Source organism: Tinamus guttatus, unplaced genomic scaffold (assembly GCF_059628265.1).
Source record: "Tinamus guttatus ecotype Peru unplaced genomic scaffold, ASM5962826v1 Tinamus_guttatus_pri_ptg001150l, whole genome shotgun sequence".
NCBI lineage: Eukaryota > Metazoa > Chordata > Aves > Tinamiformes > Tinamidae > Tinamus > Tinamus guttatus.
This window is the reverse complement of record NW_028289684.1, coordinates 3,293,261-3,312,092: the sequence shown is the minus strand read 5'-3', so window position 1 is coordinate 3,312,092 and position 18,832 is coordinate 3,293,261. Positions and strand designations below refer to the sequence as shown.

Genomic DNA, 18,832 nt, shown 5'->3' with positions numbered 1-18,832 from the left:
CTGGAGTGGCTCCGGCGACAACGCGCTTCTGCCCGCGCCTGGCCAGCAGCGTGGGCTCAGAGGTGTTTGATGTCCTGTATGCCCCTCGCTTCCGCAGGTGATCCGAAAGGCTTGCTGCCATCTCTCTAGCCGCCTGCCACACTTCCTCCCAGAGATCTGGAGGAGGCGTCTCTGAAAGCCCGACCCTTCCTCCAGTATCAAACAACCTTCCGCGGATCATCAGGGGAGCCCTGCTTAAAATGTGGACTGACTGCTCCAGCTCTTTCACCCTCTGCAGCACTTTCTCCACCATGCGCTCTGCCAGCTCCTGCACTTCTGTCAGCCTTTTCCAGTTCAAGGTGGTGCGGGCTTTAGCGGGCCTTTCCTCCTTTGAGCACTTCTGCAACAGAAAGCAGGAGGACCTGTTGAGTGAACGGTGAACAGACTGAAGAGAGGGGGTGGAGGAGGCTGACTTACTGGATTGAACTCTTGGCCCCGGCCTTGCCTGCGGTGGGCGTTGGAGGCTTGACTGTCACAGGTGTTGTGGTCCTGGCTGCCATTGGCCCTGTGGTCTTGATTGCCTTGGGGGTTGTGGTCTAGGCTCCCGTGGTTGTTGTCTTCTTGACTGCCATGGTGCTTGTGTTCATGGCTGCCATGGGTGTTCTTTTCTTGGCTGCCATTGGTGGTAATTTCTTGGCTGCCACGGGCGTTCTGGTCCTGGCTGCCATGGGTGTTGCGTTCGTGGCTACCACGGGTGTTGTGTTGGTGGCTGCCACAGGTTTTGTGTTCTTCACTGCCACAGGTGTTGTGATCTTGGCTGCCATTGGTGCTTTGTTCTTGGCTGCCATGGGTGGTGTTTTCCTGGCTGCCACGGGTGCCATGGTCTTGGCTGCCACGGGTGCCATGGTCTTGGCTGCCACGGGTCTTGCCTGCTTGGCTCCCGTGACACCTCTGCCTATTATCGGAGGCTTGTTGGCACCTTGTCCAGACCTGAATGTGAAGAATGCTCATTTTATGAGTAGGAACAAGCAGTCCTTGACCCTGGAGTTCCCTGCATTGTCATGCTTTCTGAGAAGCCGTTGCCCAAGATGGGGAAGCAGGGAGCAGGAGAGAAGGGCCTCTCTCAGCACTTGGAGGGCACTCAGGGACGACTTTCCCACCCGTGCCCAAATCCCGCACCCTGCATCAGCTGCTCAGCACGGACCTGCGCAGTCCTTTCCATGCCACAAGAGCTGGCACACCAGCTCAGCCTTCCCCGCTTCTTCAGGTCATGCCTTCCTGGGAGAAGGGAAACCTCAACCCCCTGCACCACAAAAGGTACCTGTGAACCCTGAGGTTTAGGATCGTGTTCCCGCCCTTCTGTTTTCTCAAGCTCTATCTTGAGCGTCGTCAGGTACTGCCTGTACTGGTTGAATTCACGCAGGCTGCAAACAACCTACGGCAAGATGAGGGGAGAAATCACCCAGCACTTGTGCTGCTCATGCGCAGCCTGCCTTGGCGGGAGGAACGCCAGCCCAGTGGCAGCTGCTCCCGCGCGCCCGGGCCCTGTCCGGTGTCAGGGAGTCCGGCTCCCAGCACCCAGTGCGGAGTCGTGCTCCTCGCTGCGTCTCCTGGCCACGTGCCCGCTGCTGTGGCAGCACCGCACAGCCTGGGAAGAGCAGATGGGAATGCCCAGAGCGAGCTTTGGGCTACTCCTGCGCCCGCAGCAGAGAAAGCAGTACAGCAGTCCCGCGCCCTCCACCTGCACTCAGTGGCTGCAGCAAGCACTCTGGCAACCTCCCCCTCCTGTGGCAACTCTACTTCTCACCCGCATGGACACCCTACTTTGCCATCCTTGGTGATGAAACCTTCTTTCCTCAGCCTACGCAGGTTGTCTTTGCGGTTGTAGTATTTCCGCAAATGGGGGTCATGCAGGCTGTTGTACTCATTCCCCAGCAAGTGACAGTACGGATCTCCAAGATCAAAGTGACCGGCCGGCCGGTGAAGCTGTAAGATACATTGTGCATGGGAAGATCAGGGTAGGGTGGCTGAGGAAAGAGACAAAGACGCTTTGCAGCTTTGTCAGCTCATAGGGTAGCGCTCTCCAGGCTCAGGGATTTAGGGTCATTCCTGGCTCAGCACCTAGCTCGCCCCTAAGCTAGGGGGAATCGTACCCAAAGGAAAGCTTATTCTACTTGGGAGAGTTCAGCCGAGGAGAATCCCCCAGCTCCACAGCTCCTGTCTTGTGGCTGTCTCTAGAGGGATACCTGACACGTTTCCCCAATAGAGAAGCCTTGCCATTTACAACTGTGCACAGACAGAGCGCAAGAGAAGGGAAAACTCTCCTGGAGAGTCTCCCAGGTTCTGTATGAGCATCGCTGGCCTTGCTGCTAGGACACTGCGCCCTGGCTGCCTTGCTGCCTGCTGCGCGCCGGGCCCCGTGGAACACTTCTCCAGTGCCACACACCAGGCTGCCACTGGCTCTGCAAGCTCATGCGTGGGCAGAGACCCACATTGCAACCTGCTCTCCCAACTCCTGCACACGACCTGGGGCCTCCTCCTGGCAGCTCCTGCCTTCTCTGAGCGCACAGACCATCTGTTCCCTGTCACACTAAGGACTGTAGCTCCCGCTGACACCAGGATATCCCACTGCTTGGATGGAGGAATGTCCCTCTTGCAGTATGCTCAGCGTGTCCAGCAAGAAGAGGAGGAAGAGGGGACTTTCCTGACTCCGTTCAGCTGCTTTTACCTTTACACCCAGCTTGGTCCGGTGGAAGACTGTGCTTGAGCCCGGCTCCACGGGGATCTTGACACCAAGCGGCAAGTTCAGCAGCTCATTAGAATCTCTGAGCTGCTGTCTTCGGCGCCCGGGCTGGAAAGAAAGAGGCGCTCATGGGCTTTTGAAGCGCAGGCTCCACAGCCTTCCTGCACAGCAGCTTCCAGAAGTGCGCCTTGAAAGCCCCAGGCAAGGAGGGTGCCAAGAATGGCCTATTCCTCAAGCACGCTCTGCTCCTCTGGTCACTTGCCTACAACTCCAGCCCCTTTACCAAGCCCTGACGTCCTTGCACAGCACTCTCTGGCCTGCAGAGCTGGACTCCAGCAGCGGCAAAGAGACACAGTTCCCCAAGAGCCTCCTCCGGCCTCCCCCTATGCCTGTCACTCTCCCTCCCCTGTGCACTCCCAATGCCAACAGCAGCCCCACACAGCTGCTGGCTCCCACGCTGAGCCCTCTCTGCAGCCCAGTACACACCTCGGCCCTCTTCTCCTCTGTGCTCGCTAATCCATCTCTGTTTCGGACATCAGCACGGGGAATGTTCTCCATGCTTTGTTCCAAAACTTTTTCCACGAGCTGCGAACTTCGCTGGCTCCAATGGCTCCAGCAGCACCCAGCTCTGCCGGCCGCGGCCGCTCGCCTCATGAGTGACCCCAGCCTCACAATGGCGCATTGTCGCATGGCTGCTTTCGCGCGCCACCGCCCGTCCTGGCAGGCCCCCTGGGGCTGGCCTGCAGCCCGGCCTACCCTCGCCTTGCCGAGGGGCCTTGTCGGCTCTGTGCCGGTCTTCCCCGGGTGGAGGCTTGCGCAGACCTTGGAGGAGAGGCCTTGGAGCTCAGTTTGCACAGACGGCAGATCTTCTTGAGCATTTTTAAAGCTTGCTTTGTACCAAAGATGTACCTCCCTCTGCCTCAGTGATGTGAGGCAGCCATTTGTAATGGGCTGGACTGGACGTGTCCGTCCAGACGAGTGTCATGACCGTGGCTCTTTGGCCCGTCCCTTTCCTCACATGATGTTACCATAGGGAACATGGAAGGAGAGGCTGCTGAAAGACTTCGGCCGCTTAATCCCTTCTAAGCAAGTATTTTGTCAATAATGAGTGCTCTGCACAGGCCTAGATGCTCTCCAGCAAAAAGCAGAGTAACAAGTGAACAACCGTCCTCCCTGCGACACCACAGTGGTAGGATTCTTACGAGAACCACCGAGGATTCCTATGTGTCATATACTGGCAAGCCATTTGTTGGATAAAAGGTGTCATCTGTTGTACGCTGAGCACATGCTATTTGTGATTTGCGTGACCGGAGCAGTCTCTCCATACTGCTGAACTGCAGGCGTAAAGCACCTAGGCTGGGGGGGATTGTTGCCTTCAGTCTGCTGCTCAAGCGTGTACTGGGAAGTACGGCGTCGCCGTGATGTTTGTTACTACTGCTTGTTCCATGCTTTATGTTGCCTGATTCCTCAACACAGTGTGGCCAGGTAATGAAGAGGTCTCTATTTAAATAACTATTTTGGACAAGGTGTCGTTGTACTGTGGCGCTCATAGTGATAGAATCTTAAGGTGCCTTAGGGCAGGCAGAAGCAAAATGGGGCTGACGCAGGCAGTAGACAATGGCATGTAGGCTAAGTCCACCGGCAGCTATGAAAACGCTGATGCTGGGGAATCTCTGGCTCAGGAAGCCCTAAGACCCAGAGTGCCACTACTGCAGCTCGCTTCGAGAGTGACGTGTGTCCCGCCACCATATATACACGCACATGGAGCTGGGGCTAGAGTGGGGAATGGAATGACCCTTGCGGGAGTTCTCCGTCCACCAAGTCTCTGTGCAGTTGAAATACATATAGGTAGCTCGCTCTGCCGCCAAATCAACGGTGGACATTCGGCTGCTGCCATGGAAATGCTTCAGGTGAACTCTGAAGCAGAGCAGGCTTGCCTCTACTGACACCCTAACGGAGGGATGGGAAGCAAGCGCAGGAGTACATGTGTGAGTGCAAGCGGTGGGAGCAGCCTTGCCTGCCTGGGTTATGGCTAGATAGCCCAGGCCTGCCCCAATGCCCTCGCCCCGAGAAAGGGCGCTCTGGAGCCCTTGCCCCCCGTAGGCTGCTTGAAGAGAAGCTTTGGCTCGTCTGCCTCGCGACCTGGGCACAAGGTCTCGCGCAGCTCTCAAAGCACTTGCCTGTCCCTGTCATGACAAGGTGCAAACCACCAGAGCAGCCCAGGCCTACAAGAACGTCCATGCAGTGCTTGGAAGTAACATTTTTATTCTGTTTCCTGGTAATCCCTCTGTCAGCATTCATGTTGCCCCGGCTTGTCTGTCACCAGCTTTAAATGCATCGGTCTCATCCGGGCTCCGCTCTGGGAAGGGGACTTGGGAACTGCTGGAGGGACGGGCTGCCTGCAATAGTGCTGCGCAATGGAGGGGAAAGGCTCTCGTGTGCTCCCTGGCCTCGCTTTTGGTTGGATATCCAGCAGTGCAGAAGGAGGTCTTGATGCCGGTGGCGAGGAGAAAGTGAGAGGTTTCTGCATGTCTTTGGGTGTGCTCTGAGCAAGATACTCAGAGCTTTGGTGGATGGATGGGAGCAGATGAGCTGAATGTTTCTCTGCATATTCTGGAGACTCTGCCTCATCCTCTGAAAGCATGGTCATTCCAGGGACCATGATGGGAGGGAGCTTTGTTCTTGGCTGACTGTCCACTAACTTGCCAGGAGCAGTAGTCCTTCCTTCTGGTTTTGGAAAGACCTGTCCCAGATTGCTCCCGTTCTCATCTCTCCAGTTGAGCTCTTTTGCCACCTGCCTTCTGCAAGGCACGTCTCTATCTCGTGCAGGCAGAGGCCGAACATGCAGCTCTTCTAGCCGGTCCACGGGGCCACTCTGCACGGTGCTTTCTTCTGCCGTGTCCTTCAAGGGTCTTGCCTTGGTAAACCTTTCGTTTTTCACCTTCTGCTGCTTCTTCAGGGTTTCCAGAGCCTCGTAGACAAAGTTCTCCGCATACACTTTTAATTCTGAGCGGAGCTGCTGAATTTTGCAAATTGCTTTGGCAATGCTACTGTCCCCTTCAAGTGCGCTCCTGTCTTGGAATATCTCAGCAGCATTTTGGAAGGGTGGCAACACCAGGAGGCTCGTGGCTTCTTGTGCCTGCTCTTCAGAGGCTCCCGACGATCCTTCTTCTTCCCTGACCTGGCTCAAGGAAGGTGCCTGGGGTGGCTGCAGCTGTCTCTGAGAAAGAGTCTTCACGGGCAGCTTCAGGATCTCCAAAAACTTGCAGTGGAAGCGATACTCAAACTGAGACGCTACAAACCGTTTCAAGGTGGCTGCAATGCTCTTAGCAGCATCTCTGGTGATTTTGTCCAAAGAAGGCAGAGAAGCTGCTGCGTCCTGCCTAGGAAAGTCATCTTGCCTCGCTCTGCTTTCACCCAATGTGCCTTCTGGAGTGGCTCCGGCGACAACGCGCTTCTGCCCGCGCCTGGCCAGCAGCGTGGGCTCAGAGGTGTTTGATGTCCTGTATGCCCCTCGCTTCCGCAGGTGATCCGAAAGGCTTGCTGCCATCTCTCTAGCCGCCTGCCACACTTCCTCCCAGAGATCTGGAGGAGGCGTCTCTGAAAGCCCGACCCTTCCTCCAGTATCAAACAACCTTCCGCGGATCATCAGGGGAGCCCTGCTTAAAATGTGGACTGACTGCTCCAGCTCTTTCACCCTCTGCAGCACTTTCTCCACCATGCGCTCTGCCAGCTCCTGCACTTCTGTCAGCCTTTTCCAGTTCAAGGTGGTGCGGGCTTTAGCGGGCCTTTCCTCCTTTGAGCACTTCTGCAACAGAAAGCAGGAGGACCTGTTGAGTGAACGGTGAACAGACTGAAGAGAGGGGGTGGAGGAGGCTGACTTACTGGATTGAACTCTTGGCCCCGGCCTTGCCTGCGGTGGGCGTTGGAGGCTTGACTGTCACAGGTGTTGTGGTCCTGGCTGCCATTGGCCCTGTGGTCTTGATTGCCTTGGGGGTTGTGGTCTAGGCTCCCGTGGTTGTTGTCTTCTTGACTGCCATGGTGCTTGTGTTCATGGCTGCCATGGGTGTTCTTTTCTTGGCTGCCATTGGTGGTAATTTCTTGGCTGCCACGGGCGTTCTGGTCCTGGCTGCCATGGGTGTTGCGTTCGTGGCTACCACGGGTGTTGTGTTGGTGGCTGCCACAGGTTTTGTGTTCTTCACTGCCACAGGTGTTGTGATCTTGGCTGCCATTGGTGCTTTGTTCTTGGCTGCCATGGGTGGTGTTTTCCTGGCTGCCACGGGTGCCATGGTCTTGGCTGCCACGGGTGCCATGGTCTTGGCTGCCACGGGTCTTGCCTGCTTGGCTCCCGTGACACCTCTGCCTATTATCGGAGGCTTGTTGGCACCTTGTCCAGACCTGAATGTGAAGAATGCTCATTTTATGAGTAGGAACAAGCAGTCCTTGACCCTGGAGTTCCCTGCATTGTCATGCTTTCTGAGAAGCCGTTGCCCAAGATGGGGAAGCAGGGAGCAGGAGAGAAGGGCCTCTCTCAGCACTTGGAGGGCACTCAGGGACGACTTTCCCACCCGTGCCCAAATCCCGCACCCTGCATCAGCTGCTCAGCACGGACCTGCGCAGTCCTTTCCATGCCACAAGAGCTGGCACACCAGCTCAGCCTTCCCCGCTTCTTCAGGTCATGCCTTCCTGGGAGAAGGGAAACCTCAACCCCCTGCACCACAAAAGGTACCTGTGAACCCTGAGGTTTAGGATCGTGTTCCCGCCCTTCTGTTTTCTCAAGCTCTATCTTGAGCGTCGTCAGGTACTGCCTGTACTGGTTGAATTCACGCAGGCTGCAAACAACCTACGGCAAGATGAGGGGAGAAATCACCCAGCACTTGTGCTGCTCATGCGCAGCCTGCCTTGGCGGGAGGAACGCCAGCCCAGTGGCAGCTGCTCCCGCGCGCCCGGGCCCTGTCCGGTGTCAGGGAGTCCGGCTCCCAGCACCCAGTGCGGAGTCGTGCTCCTCGCTGCGTCTCCTGGCCACGTGCCCGCTGCTGTGGCAGCACCGCACAGCCTGGGAAGAGCAGATGGGAATGCCCAGAGCGAGCTTTGGGCTACTCCTGCGCCCGCAGCAGAGAAAGCAGTACAGCAGTCCCGCGCCCTCCACCTGCACTCAGTGGCTGCAGCAAGCACTCTGGCAACCTCCCCCTCCTGTGGCAACTCTACTTCTCACCCGCATGGACACCCTACTTTGCCATCCTTGGTGATGAAACCTTCTTTCCTCAGCCTACGCAGGTTGTCTTTGCGGTTGTAGTATTTCCGCAAATGGGGGTCATGCAGGCTGTTGTACTCATTCCCCAGCAAGTGACAGTACGGATCTCCAAGATCAAAGTGACCGGCCGGCCGGTGAAGCTGTAAGATACATTGTGCATGGGAAGATCAGGGTAGGGTGGCTGAGGAAAGAGACAAAGACGCTTTGCAGCTTTGTCAGCTCATAGGGTAGCGCTCTCCAGGCTCAGGGATTTAGGGTCATTCCTGGCTCAGCACCTAGCTCGCCCCTAAGCTAGGGGGAATCGTACCCAAAGGAAAGCTTATTCTACTTGGGAGAGTTCAGCCGAGGAGAATCCCCCAGCTCCACAGCTCCTGTCTTGTGGCTGTCTCTAGAGGGATACCTGACACGTTTCCCCAATAGAGAAGCCTTGCCATTTACAACTGTGCACAGACAGAGCGCAAGAGAAGGGAAAACTCTCCTGGAGAGTCTCCCAGGTTCTGTATGAGCATCGCTGGCCTTGCTGCTAGGACACTGCGCCCTGGCTGCCTTGCTGCCTGCTGCGCGCCGGGCCCCGTGGAACACTTCTCCAGTGCCACACACCAGGCTGCCACTGGCTCTGCAAGCTCATGCGTGGGCAGAGACCCACATTGCAACCTGCTCTCCCAACTCCTGCACACGACCTGGGGCCTCCTCCTGGCAGCTCCTGCCTTCTCTGAGCGCACAGACCATCTGTTCCCTGTCACACTAAGGACTGTAGCTCCCGCTGACACCAGGATATCCCACTGCTTGGATGGAGGAATGTCCCTCTTGCAGTATGCTCAGCGTGTCCAGCAAGAAGAGGAGGAAGAGGGGACTTTCCTGACTCCGTTCAGCTGCTTTTACCTTTACACCCAGCTTGGTCCGGTGGAAGACTGTGCTTGAGCCCGGCTCCACGGGGATCTTGACACCAAGCGGCAAGTTCAGCAGCTCATTAGAATCTCTGAGCTGCTGTCTTCGGCGCCCGGGCTGGAAAGAAAGAGGCGCTCATGGGCTTTTGAAGCGCAGGCTCCACAGCCTTCCTGCACAGCAGCTTCCAGAAGTGCGCCTTGAAAGCCCCAGGCAAGGAGGGTGCCAAGAATGGCCTATTCCTCAAGCACGCTCTGCTCCTCTGGTCACTTGCCTACAACTCCAGCCCCTTTACCAAGCCCTGACGTCCTTGCACAGCACTCTCTGGCCTGCAGAGCTGGACTCCAGCAGCGGCAAAGAGACACAGTTCCCCAAGAGCCTCCTCCGGCCTCCCCCTATGCCTGTCACTCTCCCTCCCCTGTGCACTCCCAATGCCAACAGCAGCCCCACACAGCTGCTGGCTCCCACGCTGAGCCCTCTCTGCAGCCCAGTACACACCTCGGCCCTCTTCTCCTCTGTGCTCGCTAATCCATCTCTGTTTCGGACATCAGCACGGGGAATGTTCTCCATGCTTTGTTCCAAAACTTTTTCCACGAGCTGCGAACTTCGCTGGCTCCAATGGCTCCAGCAGCACCCAGCTCTGCCGGCCGCGGCCGCTCGCCTCATGAGTGACCCCAGCCTCACAATGGCGCATTGTCGCATGGCTGCTTTCGCGCGCCACCGCCCGTCCTGGCAGGCCCCCTGGGGCTGGCCTGCAGCCCGGCCTACCCTCGCCTTGCCGAGGGGCCTTGTCGGCTCTGTGCCGGTCTTCCCCGGGTGGAGGCTTGCGCAGACCTTGGAGGAGAGGCCTTGGAGCTCAGTTTGCACAGACGGCAGATCTTCTTGAGCATTTTTAAAGCTTGCTTTGTACCAAAGATGTACCTCCCTCTGCCTCAGTGATGTGAGGCAGCCATTTGTAATGGGCTGGACTGGACGTGTCCGTCCAGACGAGTGTCATGACCGTGGCTCTTTGGCCCGTCCCTTTCCTCACATGATGTTACCATAGGGAACATGGAAGGAGAGGCTGCTGAAAGACTTCGGCCGCTTAATCCCTTCTAAGCAAGTATTTTGTCAATAATGAGTGCTCTGCACAGGCCTAGATGCTCTCCAGCAAAAAGCAGAGTAACAAGTGAACAACCGTCCTCCCTGCGACACCACAGTGGTAGGATTCTTACGAGAACCACCGAGGATTCCTATGTGTCATATACTGGCAAGCCATTTGTTGGATAAAAGGTGTCATCTGTTGTACGCTGAGCACATGCTATTTGTGATTTGCGTGACCGGAGCAGTCTCTCCATACTGCTGAACTGCAGGCGTAAAGCACCTAGGCTGGGGGGGATTGTTGCCTTCAGTCTGCTGCTCAAGCGTGTACTGGGAAGTACGGCGTCGCCGTGATGTTTGTTACTACTGCTTGTTCCATGCTTTATGTTGCCTGATTCCTCAACACAGTGTGGCCAGGTAATGAAGAGGTCTCTATTTAAATAACTATTTTGGACAAGGTGTCGTTGTACTGTGGCGCTCATAGTGATAGAATCTTAAGGTGCCTTAGGGCAGGCAGAAGCAAAATGGGGCTGACGCAGGCAGTAGACAATGGCATGTAGGCTAAGTCCACCGGCAGCTATGAAAACGCTGATGCTGGGGAATCTCTGGCTCAGGAAGCCCTAAGACCCAGAGTGCCACTACTGCAGCTCGCTTCGAGAGTGACGTGTGTCCCGCCACCATATATACACGCACATGGAGCTGGGGCTAGAGTGGGGAATGGAATGACCCTTGCGGGAGTTCTCCGTCCACCAAGTCTCTGTGCAGTTGAAATACATATAGGTAGCTCGCTCTGCCGCCAAATCAACGGTGGACATTCGGCTGCTGCCATGGAAATGCTTCAGGTGAACTCTGAAGCAGAGCAGGCTTGCCTCTACTGACACCCTAACGGAGGGATGGGAAGCAAGCGCAGGAGTACATGTGTGAGTGCAAGCGGTGGGAGCAGCCTTGCCTGCCTGGGTTATGGCTAGATAGCCCAGGCCTGCCCCAATGCCCTCGCCCCGAGAAAGGGCGCTCTGGAGCCCTTGCCCCCCGTAGGCTGCTTGAAGAGAAGCTTTGGCTCGTCTGCCTCGTGACCTGGGCACAAGGTCTCGCGCAGCTCTCAAAGCACTTGCCTGTCCCTGTCATGACAAGGTGCAAACCACCAGAGCAGCCCAGGCCTACAAGAACGTCCATGCAGTGCTTGGAAGTAACATTTTTATTCTGTTTCCTGGTAATCCCTCTGTCAGCATTCATGTTGCCCCGGCTTGTCTGTCACCAGCTTTAAATGCATCGGTCTCATCCGGGCTCCGCTCTGGGAAGGGGACTTGGGAACTGCTGGAGGGACGGGCTGCCTGCAATAGTGCTGCGCAATGGAGGGGAAAGGCTCTCGTGTGCTCCCTGGCCTCGCTTTTGGTTGGATATCCAGCAGTGCAGAAGGAGGTCTTGATGCCGGTGGCGAGGAGAAAGTGAGAGGTTTCTGCATGTCTTTGGGTGTGCTCTGAGCAAGATACTCAGAGCTTTGGTGGATGGATGGGAGCAGATGAGCTGAATGTTTCTCTGCATATTCTGGAGACTCTGCCTCATCCTCTGAAAGCATGGTCATTCCAGGGACCATGATGGGAGGGAGCTTTGTTCTTGGCTGACTGTCCACTAACTTGCCAGGAGCAGTAGTCCTTCCTTCTGGTTTTGGAAAGACCTGTCCCAGATTGCTCCCGTTCTCATCTCTCCAGTTGAGCTCTTTTGCCACCTGCCTTCTGCAAGGCACGTCTCTATCTCGTGCAGGCAGAGGCCGAACATGCAGCTCTTCTAGCCGGTCCACGGGGCCACTCTGCACGGTGCTTTCTTCTGCCGTGTCCTTCAAGGGTCTTGCCTTGGTAAACCTTTCGTTTTTCACCTTCTGCTGCTTCTTCAGGGTTTCCAGAGCCTCGTAGACAAAGTTCTCCGCATACACTTTTAATTCTGAGCGGAGCTGCTGAATTTTGCAAATTGCTTTGGCAATGCTACTGTCCCCTTCAAGTGCGCTCCTGTCTTGGAATATCTCAGCAGCATTTTGGAAGGGTGGCAACACCAGGAGGCTCGTGGCTTCTTGTGCCTGCTCTTCAGAGGCTCCCGACGATCCTTCTTCTTCCCTGACCTGGCTCAAGGAAGGTGCCTGGGGTGGCTGCAGCTGTCTCTGAGAAAGAGTCTTCACGGGCAGCTTCAGGATCTCCAAAAACTTGCAGTGGAAGCGATACTCAAACTGAGACGCTACAAACCGTTTCAAGGTGGCTGCAATGCTCTTAGCAGCATCTCTGGTGATTTTGTCCAAAGAAGGCAGAGAAGCTGCTGCGTCCTGCCTAGGAAAGTCATCTTGCCTCGCTCTGCTTTCACCCAATGTGCCTTCTGGAGTGGCTCCGGCGACAACGCGCTTCTGCCCGCGCCTGGCCAGCAGCGTGGGCTCAGAGGTGTTTGATGTCCTGTATGCCCCTCGCTTCCGCAGGTGATCCGAAAGGCTTGCTGCCATCTCTCTAGCCGCCTGCCACACTTCCTCCCAGAGATCTGGAGGAGGCGTCTCTGAAAGCCCGACCCTTCCTCCAGTATCAAACAACCTTCCGCGGATCATCAGGGGAGCCCTGCTTAAAATGTGGACTGACTGCTCCAGCTCTTTCACCCTCTGCAGCACTTTCTCCACCATGCGCTCTGCCAGCTCCTGCACTTCTGTCAGCCTTTTCCAGTTCAAGGTGGTGCGGGCTTTAGCGGGCCTTTCCTCCTTTGAGCACTTCTGCAACAGAAAGCAGGAGGACCTGTTGAGTGAACGGTGAACAGACTGAAGAGAGGGGGTGGAGGAGGCTGACTTACTGGATTGAACTCTTGGCCCCGGCCTTGCCTGCGGTGGGCGTTGGAGGCTTGACTGTCACAGGTGTTGTGGTCCTGGCTGCCATTGGCCCTGTGGTCTTGATTGCCTTGGGGGTTGTGGTCTAGGCTCCCGTGGTTGTTGTCTTCTTGACTGCCATGGTGCTTGTGTTCATGGCTGCCATGGGTGTTCTTTTCTTGGCTGCCGTTGGTGGTAATTTCTTGGCTGCCACGGGCGTTCTGGTCCTGGCTGCCATGGGTGTTGCGTTCGTGGCTACCACGGGTGTTGTGTTGGTGGCTGCCACAGGTTTTGTGTTCTTCACTGCCACAGGTGTTGTGATCTTGGCTGCCATTGGTGCTTTGTTCTTGGCTGCCATGGGTGGTGTTTTCCTGGCTGCCACGGGTGCCATGGTCTTGGCTGCCATGGGTGCCATGGTCTTGGCTGCCACGGGTCTTGCCTGCTTGGCTCCCGTGACACCTCTGCCTATTATCGGAGGCTTGTTGGCACCTTGTCCAGACCTGAATGTGAAGAATGCTCATTTTATGAGTAGGAACAAGCAGTCCTTGACCCTGGAGTTCCCTGCATTGTCATGCTTTCTGAGAAGCCGTTGCCCAAGATGGGGAAGCAGGGAGCAGGAGAGAAGGGCCTCTCTCAGCACTCGGACGGCACTCAGGGACGACTTTCCCACCCGTGCCCAAATCCCGCACCCTGCATCAGCTGCTCAGCACGGACCTGCGCAGTCCTTTCCATGCCACAAGAGCTGGCACACCAGCTCAGCCTTCCCCGCTTCTTCAGGTCATGCCTTCCTGGGAGAAGGGAAACCTCAACCCCCTGCACCACAAAAGATACCTGTGAACCCTGAGGTTTAGGATCGTGTTCCCGCCCTTCTGTTTTCTCAAGCTCTATCTTGAGCGTCGTCAGGTACTGCCTGTACTGGTTGAATTCACGCAGGCTGCAAACAACCTACGGCAAGATGAGGGGAGAAATCACCCAGCACTTGTGCTGCTCATGCGCAGCCTGCCTTGGCGGGAGGAACGCCAGCCCAGTGGCAGCTGCTCCCGCGCGCCCGGGCCCTGTCCGGTGTCAGGGAGTCCGGCTCCCAGCACCCAGTGCGGAGTCGTGCTCCTCGCTGCGTCTCCTGGCCACGTGCCCGCTGCTGTGGCAGCACCGCACAGCCTGGGAAGAGCAGATGGGAATGCCCAGAGCGAGCTTTGGGCTACTCCTGCGCCCGCAGCAGAGAAAGCAGTACAGCAGTCCCGCGCCCTCCACCTGCACTCAGTGGCTGCAGCAAGCACTCTGGCAACCTCCCCCTCCTGTGGCAACTCTACTTCTCACCCGCATGGACACCCTACTTTGCCATCCTTGGTGATGAAACCTTCTTTCCTCAGCCTACGCAGGTTGTCTTTGCGGTTGTAGTATTTCCGCAAATGGGGGTCATGCAGGCTGTTGTACTCATTCCCCAGCAAGTGACAGTACGGATCTCCAAGATCAAAGTGACCGGCCGGCCGGTGAAGCTGTAAGATACATTGTGCATGGGAAGATCAGGGTAGGGTGGCTGAGGAAAGAGACAAAGACGCTTTGCAGCTTTGTCAGCTCATAGGGTAGCGCTCTCCAGGCTCAGGGATTTAGGGTCATTCCTGGCTCAGCACCTAGCTCGCCCCTAAGCTAGGGGGAATCGTACCCAAAGGAAAGCTTATTCTACTTGGGAGAGTTCAGCCGAGGAGAATCCCCCAGCTCCACAGCTCCCGTCTTGTGGCTGTCTCTAGAGGGATACCTGACACGTTTCCCCAATAGAGAAGCCTTGCCATTTACAACTGTGCACAGACAGAGCGCAAGAGAAGGGAAAACTCTCCTGGAGAGTCTCCCAGGTTCTGTATGAGCATCGCTGGCCTTGCTGCTAGGACACTGCGCCCTGGCTGCCTTGCTGCCTGCTGCGCGCCGGGCCCCGTGGAACACTTCTCCAGTGCCACACACCAGGCTGCCACTGGCTCTGCAAGCTCATGCGTGGGCAGAGACCCACATTGCAACCTGCTCTCCCAACTCCTGCACACGACCTGGGGCCTCCTCCTGGCAGCTCCTGCCTTCTCTGAGCGCACAGACCATCTGTTCCCTGTCACACTAAGGACTGTAGCTCCCGCTGACACCAGGATATCCCACTGCTTGGATGGAGGAATGTCCCTCTTGCAGTATGCTCAGCGTGTCCAGCAAGAAGAGGAGGAAGAGGGGACTTTCCTGACTCCGTTCAGCTGCTTTTACCTTTACACCCAGCTTGGTCCGGTGGAAGACTGTGCTTGAGCCCGGCTCCACGGGGATCTTGACACCAAGCGGCAAGTTCAGCAGCTCATTAGAATCTCTGAGCTGCTGTCTTCGGCGCCCGGGCTGGAAAGAAAGAGGCGCTCATGGGCTTTTGAAGCGCAGGCTCCACAGCCTTCCTGCACAGCAGCTTCCAGAAGTGCGCCTTGAAAGCCCCAGGCAAGGAGGGTGCCAAGAATGGCCTATTCCTCAAGCACGCTCTGCTCCTCTGGTCACTTGCCTACAACTCCAGCCCCTTTACCAAGCCCTGACGTCCTTGCACAGCACTCTCTGGCCTGCAGAGCTGGACTCCAGCAGCAGCAAAGAGACACAGTTCCCCAAGAGCCTCCTCCGGCCTCCCCCTATGCCTGTCACTCTCCCTCCCCTGTGCACTCCCAATGCCAACAGCAGCCCCACACAGCTGCTGGCTCCCACGCTGAGCCCTCTCTGCAGCCCAGTACACACCTCGGCCCTCTTCTCCTCTGTGCTCGCTAATCCATCTCTGTTTTGGACATCAGCACGGGGAATGTTCTCCATGCTTTGTTCCAAAACTTTTTCCACGAGCTGCGAACTTCGCTGGCTCCAATGGCTCCAGCAGCACCCAGCTCTGCCGGCCGCGGCCGCTCGCCTCATGAGTGACCCCAGCCTCACAATGGCGCATTGTCGCATGGCCGCTTTCGTGCGCCACCGCCCGTCCTGGCAGGCCCCCTGGGGCTGGCCTGCAGCCCGGCCTACCCTCGCCTTGCCGAGGGGCCTTGTCGGCTCTGTGCTGGTCTTCCCCGGGTGGAGGCTTGCGCAGACCTTGGAGGAGAGGCCTTGGAGCTCAGTTTGCACAGACGGCAGATCTTCTTGAGCATTTTTAAAGCTCGCTTTGTACCAAAGATGTACCTCCCTCTGCCTCAGTGATGTGAGGCAGCCATTCGTAATGGGCTGGACTGGACGTGTCCGTCCAGACGAGTGTCATGACCGTGGCTCTTTGGCCCGTCCCTTTCCTCACATGATGTTACCATAGGGAACATGGAAGGAGAGGCTGCTGAAAGACTTCGGCCGCTTAATCCCTTCTAAGCAAGTATTTTGTCAATAATGAGTGCTCTGCACAGGCCTAGATGCTCTCCAGCAAAAAGCAGAGTAACAAGTGAACAACCGTCCTCCCTGCGACACCACAGTGGTAGGATTCTTACGAGAACCACCGAGGATTCCTATGTGTCATATACTGGCAAGCCATTTGTTGGATAAAAGGTGTCATCTGTTGTACGCTGAGCACATGCTATTTGTGATTTGCGTGACCGGAGCAGTCTCTCCATACTGCTGAACTGCAGGCGTAAAGCACCTAGGCTGGGGGGGATTGTTGCCTTCAGTCTGCTGCTCAAGCGTGTACTGGGAAGTACGGCGTCGCCGTGATGTTTGTTACTACTGCTTGTTCCATGCTTTATGTTGCCTGATTCCTCAACACAGTGTGGCCAGGTAATGAAGAGGTCTCTATTTAAATAACTATTTTGGACAAGGTGTCGTTGTACTGTGGCGCTCATAGTGATAGAATCTTAAGGTGCCTTAGGGCAGGCAGAAGCAAAATGGGGCTGACGCAGGCAGTAGACAATGGCATGTAGGCTAAGTCCACCGGCAGCTATGAAAACGCTGATGCTGGGGAATCTCTGGCTCAGGAAGCCCTAAGACCCAGAGTGCCACTACTGCAGCTCGCTTCGAGAGTGACGTGTGTCCCGCCACCATATATACACGCACATGGAGCTGGGGCTAGAGTGGGGAATGGAATGACCCTTGCGGGAGTTCTCCGTCCACCAAGTCTCTGTGCAGTTGAAATACATATAGGTAGCTCGCTCTGCCGCCAAATCAACGGTGGACATTCGGCTGCTGCCATGGAAATGCTTCAGGTGAACTCTGAAGCAGAGCAGGCTTGCCTCTACTGACACCCTAACGGAGGGATGGGAAGCAAGCGCAGGAGTACATGTGTGAGTGCAAGCGGTGGGAGCAGCCTTGCCTGCCTGGGTTATGGCTAGATAGCCCAGGCCTGCCCCAATGCCCTCGCCCCGAGAAAGGGCGCTCTGGAGCCCTTGCCCCCCGTAGGCTGCTTGAAGAGAAGCTTTGGCTCGTCTGCCTCGCGACCTGGGCACAAGGTCTCGCGCAGCTCTCAAAGCACTTGCCTGTCCCTGTCATGACAAGGTGCAAACCACCAGAGCAGCCCAGGCCTACAAGAACGTCCATGCAGTGCTTGGAAGTAACATTTTTATTCTGTTTCCTGGTAATCCCTCTGTCAGCATTCATGTTGCCCCGGCTTGTCTGTCACCAGCTTTAAATGCATCGGTCTCATCCGGGCTCCGCTCTGGGAAGGGGACTTGGGAACTGCTGGAGGGACGGGCTGCCTGCCATAGTGCTGCGCAATGGAGGGGAAAGGCTCTCGTGTGCTCCCTGGCCTCGCTTTTGGTTGGATATCCAGCAGTGCAGAAGGAGGTCTTGATGCCGGTGGCGAGGAGAAAGTGAGAGGTTTCTGCATGTCTTTGGGTGTGCTCTGAGCAAGATACTCAGAGCTTTGGTGGATGGATGGGAGCAGATGAGCTGAATGTTTCTCTGCATATTCTGGAGACTCTGCCTCATCCTCTGAAAGCATGGTCATTCCAGGGACCATGATGGGAGGGAGCTTTGTTCTTGGCTGACTGTCCAATAACTTGCCAGGAGCAGTAGTCCTTCCTTCTGGTTTTGGAAAGACCTGTCCCAGATTGCTGCCGTTCTCATCTCTCCAGTTGAGCTCTTTTGCCACCTGCCTTCTGCAAGGCACGTCTCTATCTCGTGCAGGCAGAGGCCGAACATGCAGCTCTTCTAGCCGGTCCACGGGGCCACTCTGCACGGTGCTTTCTTCTGCCGTGTCCTTCAAGGGTCTTGCCTTGGTAAACCTTTCGTTTTTCACCTTCTGCTGCTTCTTCAGGGTTTCCAGAGCCTCGTGGACAAAGTTCTCCGCATACACTTTTAATTCTGAGCGGAGCTGCTGAATTTTGCAAATTGCTTTGGCAATGCTACTGTCCCCTTCAAGTGCGCTCCTGTCTTGGAATATCTCAGCAGCATTTTGGAAGGGTGGCAACACCAGGAGGCTCGTGGCTTCTTGTGCCTGCTCTTCAGAGGCTCCCGACGATCCTTCTTCTTCCCTGACCTGGCTCAAGGAAGGTGCCTGGGGTGGCTGCAGCTGTCTCTGAGAAAGAGTCTTCACGGGCAGCTTCAGGATCTCCAAAAACTTGCAGTGGAAGCGATACTCAAACTGAGACGCTACAAACCGTTTCAAGGTGGCTGCAATGCTCTTAGCAGCATCTCTGGTGATTTTGTCCAAAGAAGGCAGAGAAGCTGCTGCGTCCTGCCTAGGAAAGTCATCTTGCCTCGCTCTGCTTTCACCCAATGTGCCTTCTGGAGTGGCTCCGGCGACAACGCGCTTCTGCCCGCGCCTGGCCAGCAGCGTGGGCTCAGAGGTGTTTGATGTCCTGTATGCCCCTCGCTTCCGCAGGTGATCCGAAAGGCTTGCTGCCATCTCTCTAGCCGCCTGCCACACTTCCTCCCAGAGATCTGGAGGAGGCGTCTCTGAAAGCCCGACCCTTCCTCCAGTATCAAACAACCTTCCGCGGATCATCAGGGGAGCCCTGCTTAAAATGTGGACTGACTGCTCCAGCTCTTTCACCCTCTGCAGCACTTTCTCCACCATGCGCTCTGCCAGCTCCTGCACTTCTGTCAGCCTTTTCCAGTTCAAGGTGGTGCGGGCTTTAGCGGGCCTTTCCTCCTTTGAGCACTT

The 18,832-nt window shown here is 56.4% G+C and overlaps 1 protein-coding gene across 1 annotated transcript in view; it reads right to left on the bottom strand.

The window, feature by feature from the left end:
• Nucleotides 1-350: 350 nt before the first annotated feature.
• LOC148590698 (uncharacterized) overlaps nucleotides 351-18,832 on the bottom strand; it is a 42,827-nt gene continuing 24,345 nt past the window's right edge. Inside the window, exons 16-28 of the mRNA XM_088538723.1 lie at nucleotides 17,808-17,822; nucleotides 15,010-15,093; nucleotides 14,106-14,267; nucleotides 13,582-13,716; nucleotides 11,657-11,671; nucleotides 8,859-8,942; nucleotides 7,955-8,116; nucleotides 7,431-7,565; nucleotides 5,506-5,520; nucleotides 2,708-2,791; nucleotides 1,804-1,965; nucleotides 1,301-1,414; nucleotides 351-401 (exon numbers count right to left, since the gene is read on the bottom strand). Coding sequence (XP_088394849.1) covers nucleotides 351-401; nucleotides 1,301-1,414; nucleotides 1,804-1,965; nucleotides 2,708-2,791; nucleotides 5,506-5,520; nucleotides 7,431-7,565; nucleotides 7,955-8,116; nucleotides 8,859-8,942; nucleotides 11,657-11,671; nucleotides 13,582-13,716; nucleotides 14,106-14,267; nucleotides 15,010-15,093; nucleotides 17,808-17,822 — 1,218 coding nt within the window. The remainder of the gene's footprint in view (nucleotides 402-1,300; nucleotides 1,415-1,803; nucleotides 1,966-2,707; nucleotides 2,792-5,505; nucleotides 5,521-7,430; nucleotides 7,566-7,954; nucleotides 8,117-8,858; nucleotides 8,943-11,656; nucleotides 11,672-13,581; nucleotides 13,717-14,105; nucleotides 14,268-15,009; nucleotides 15,094-17,807; nucleotides 17,823-18,832) is intronic.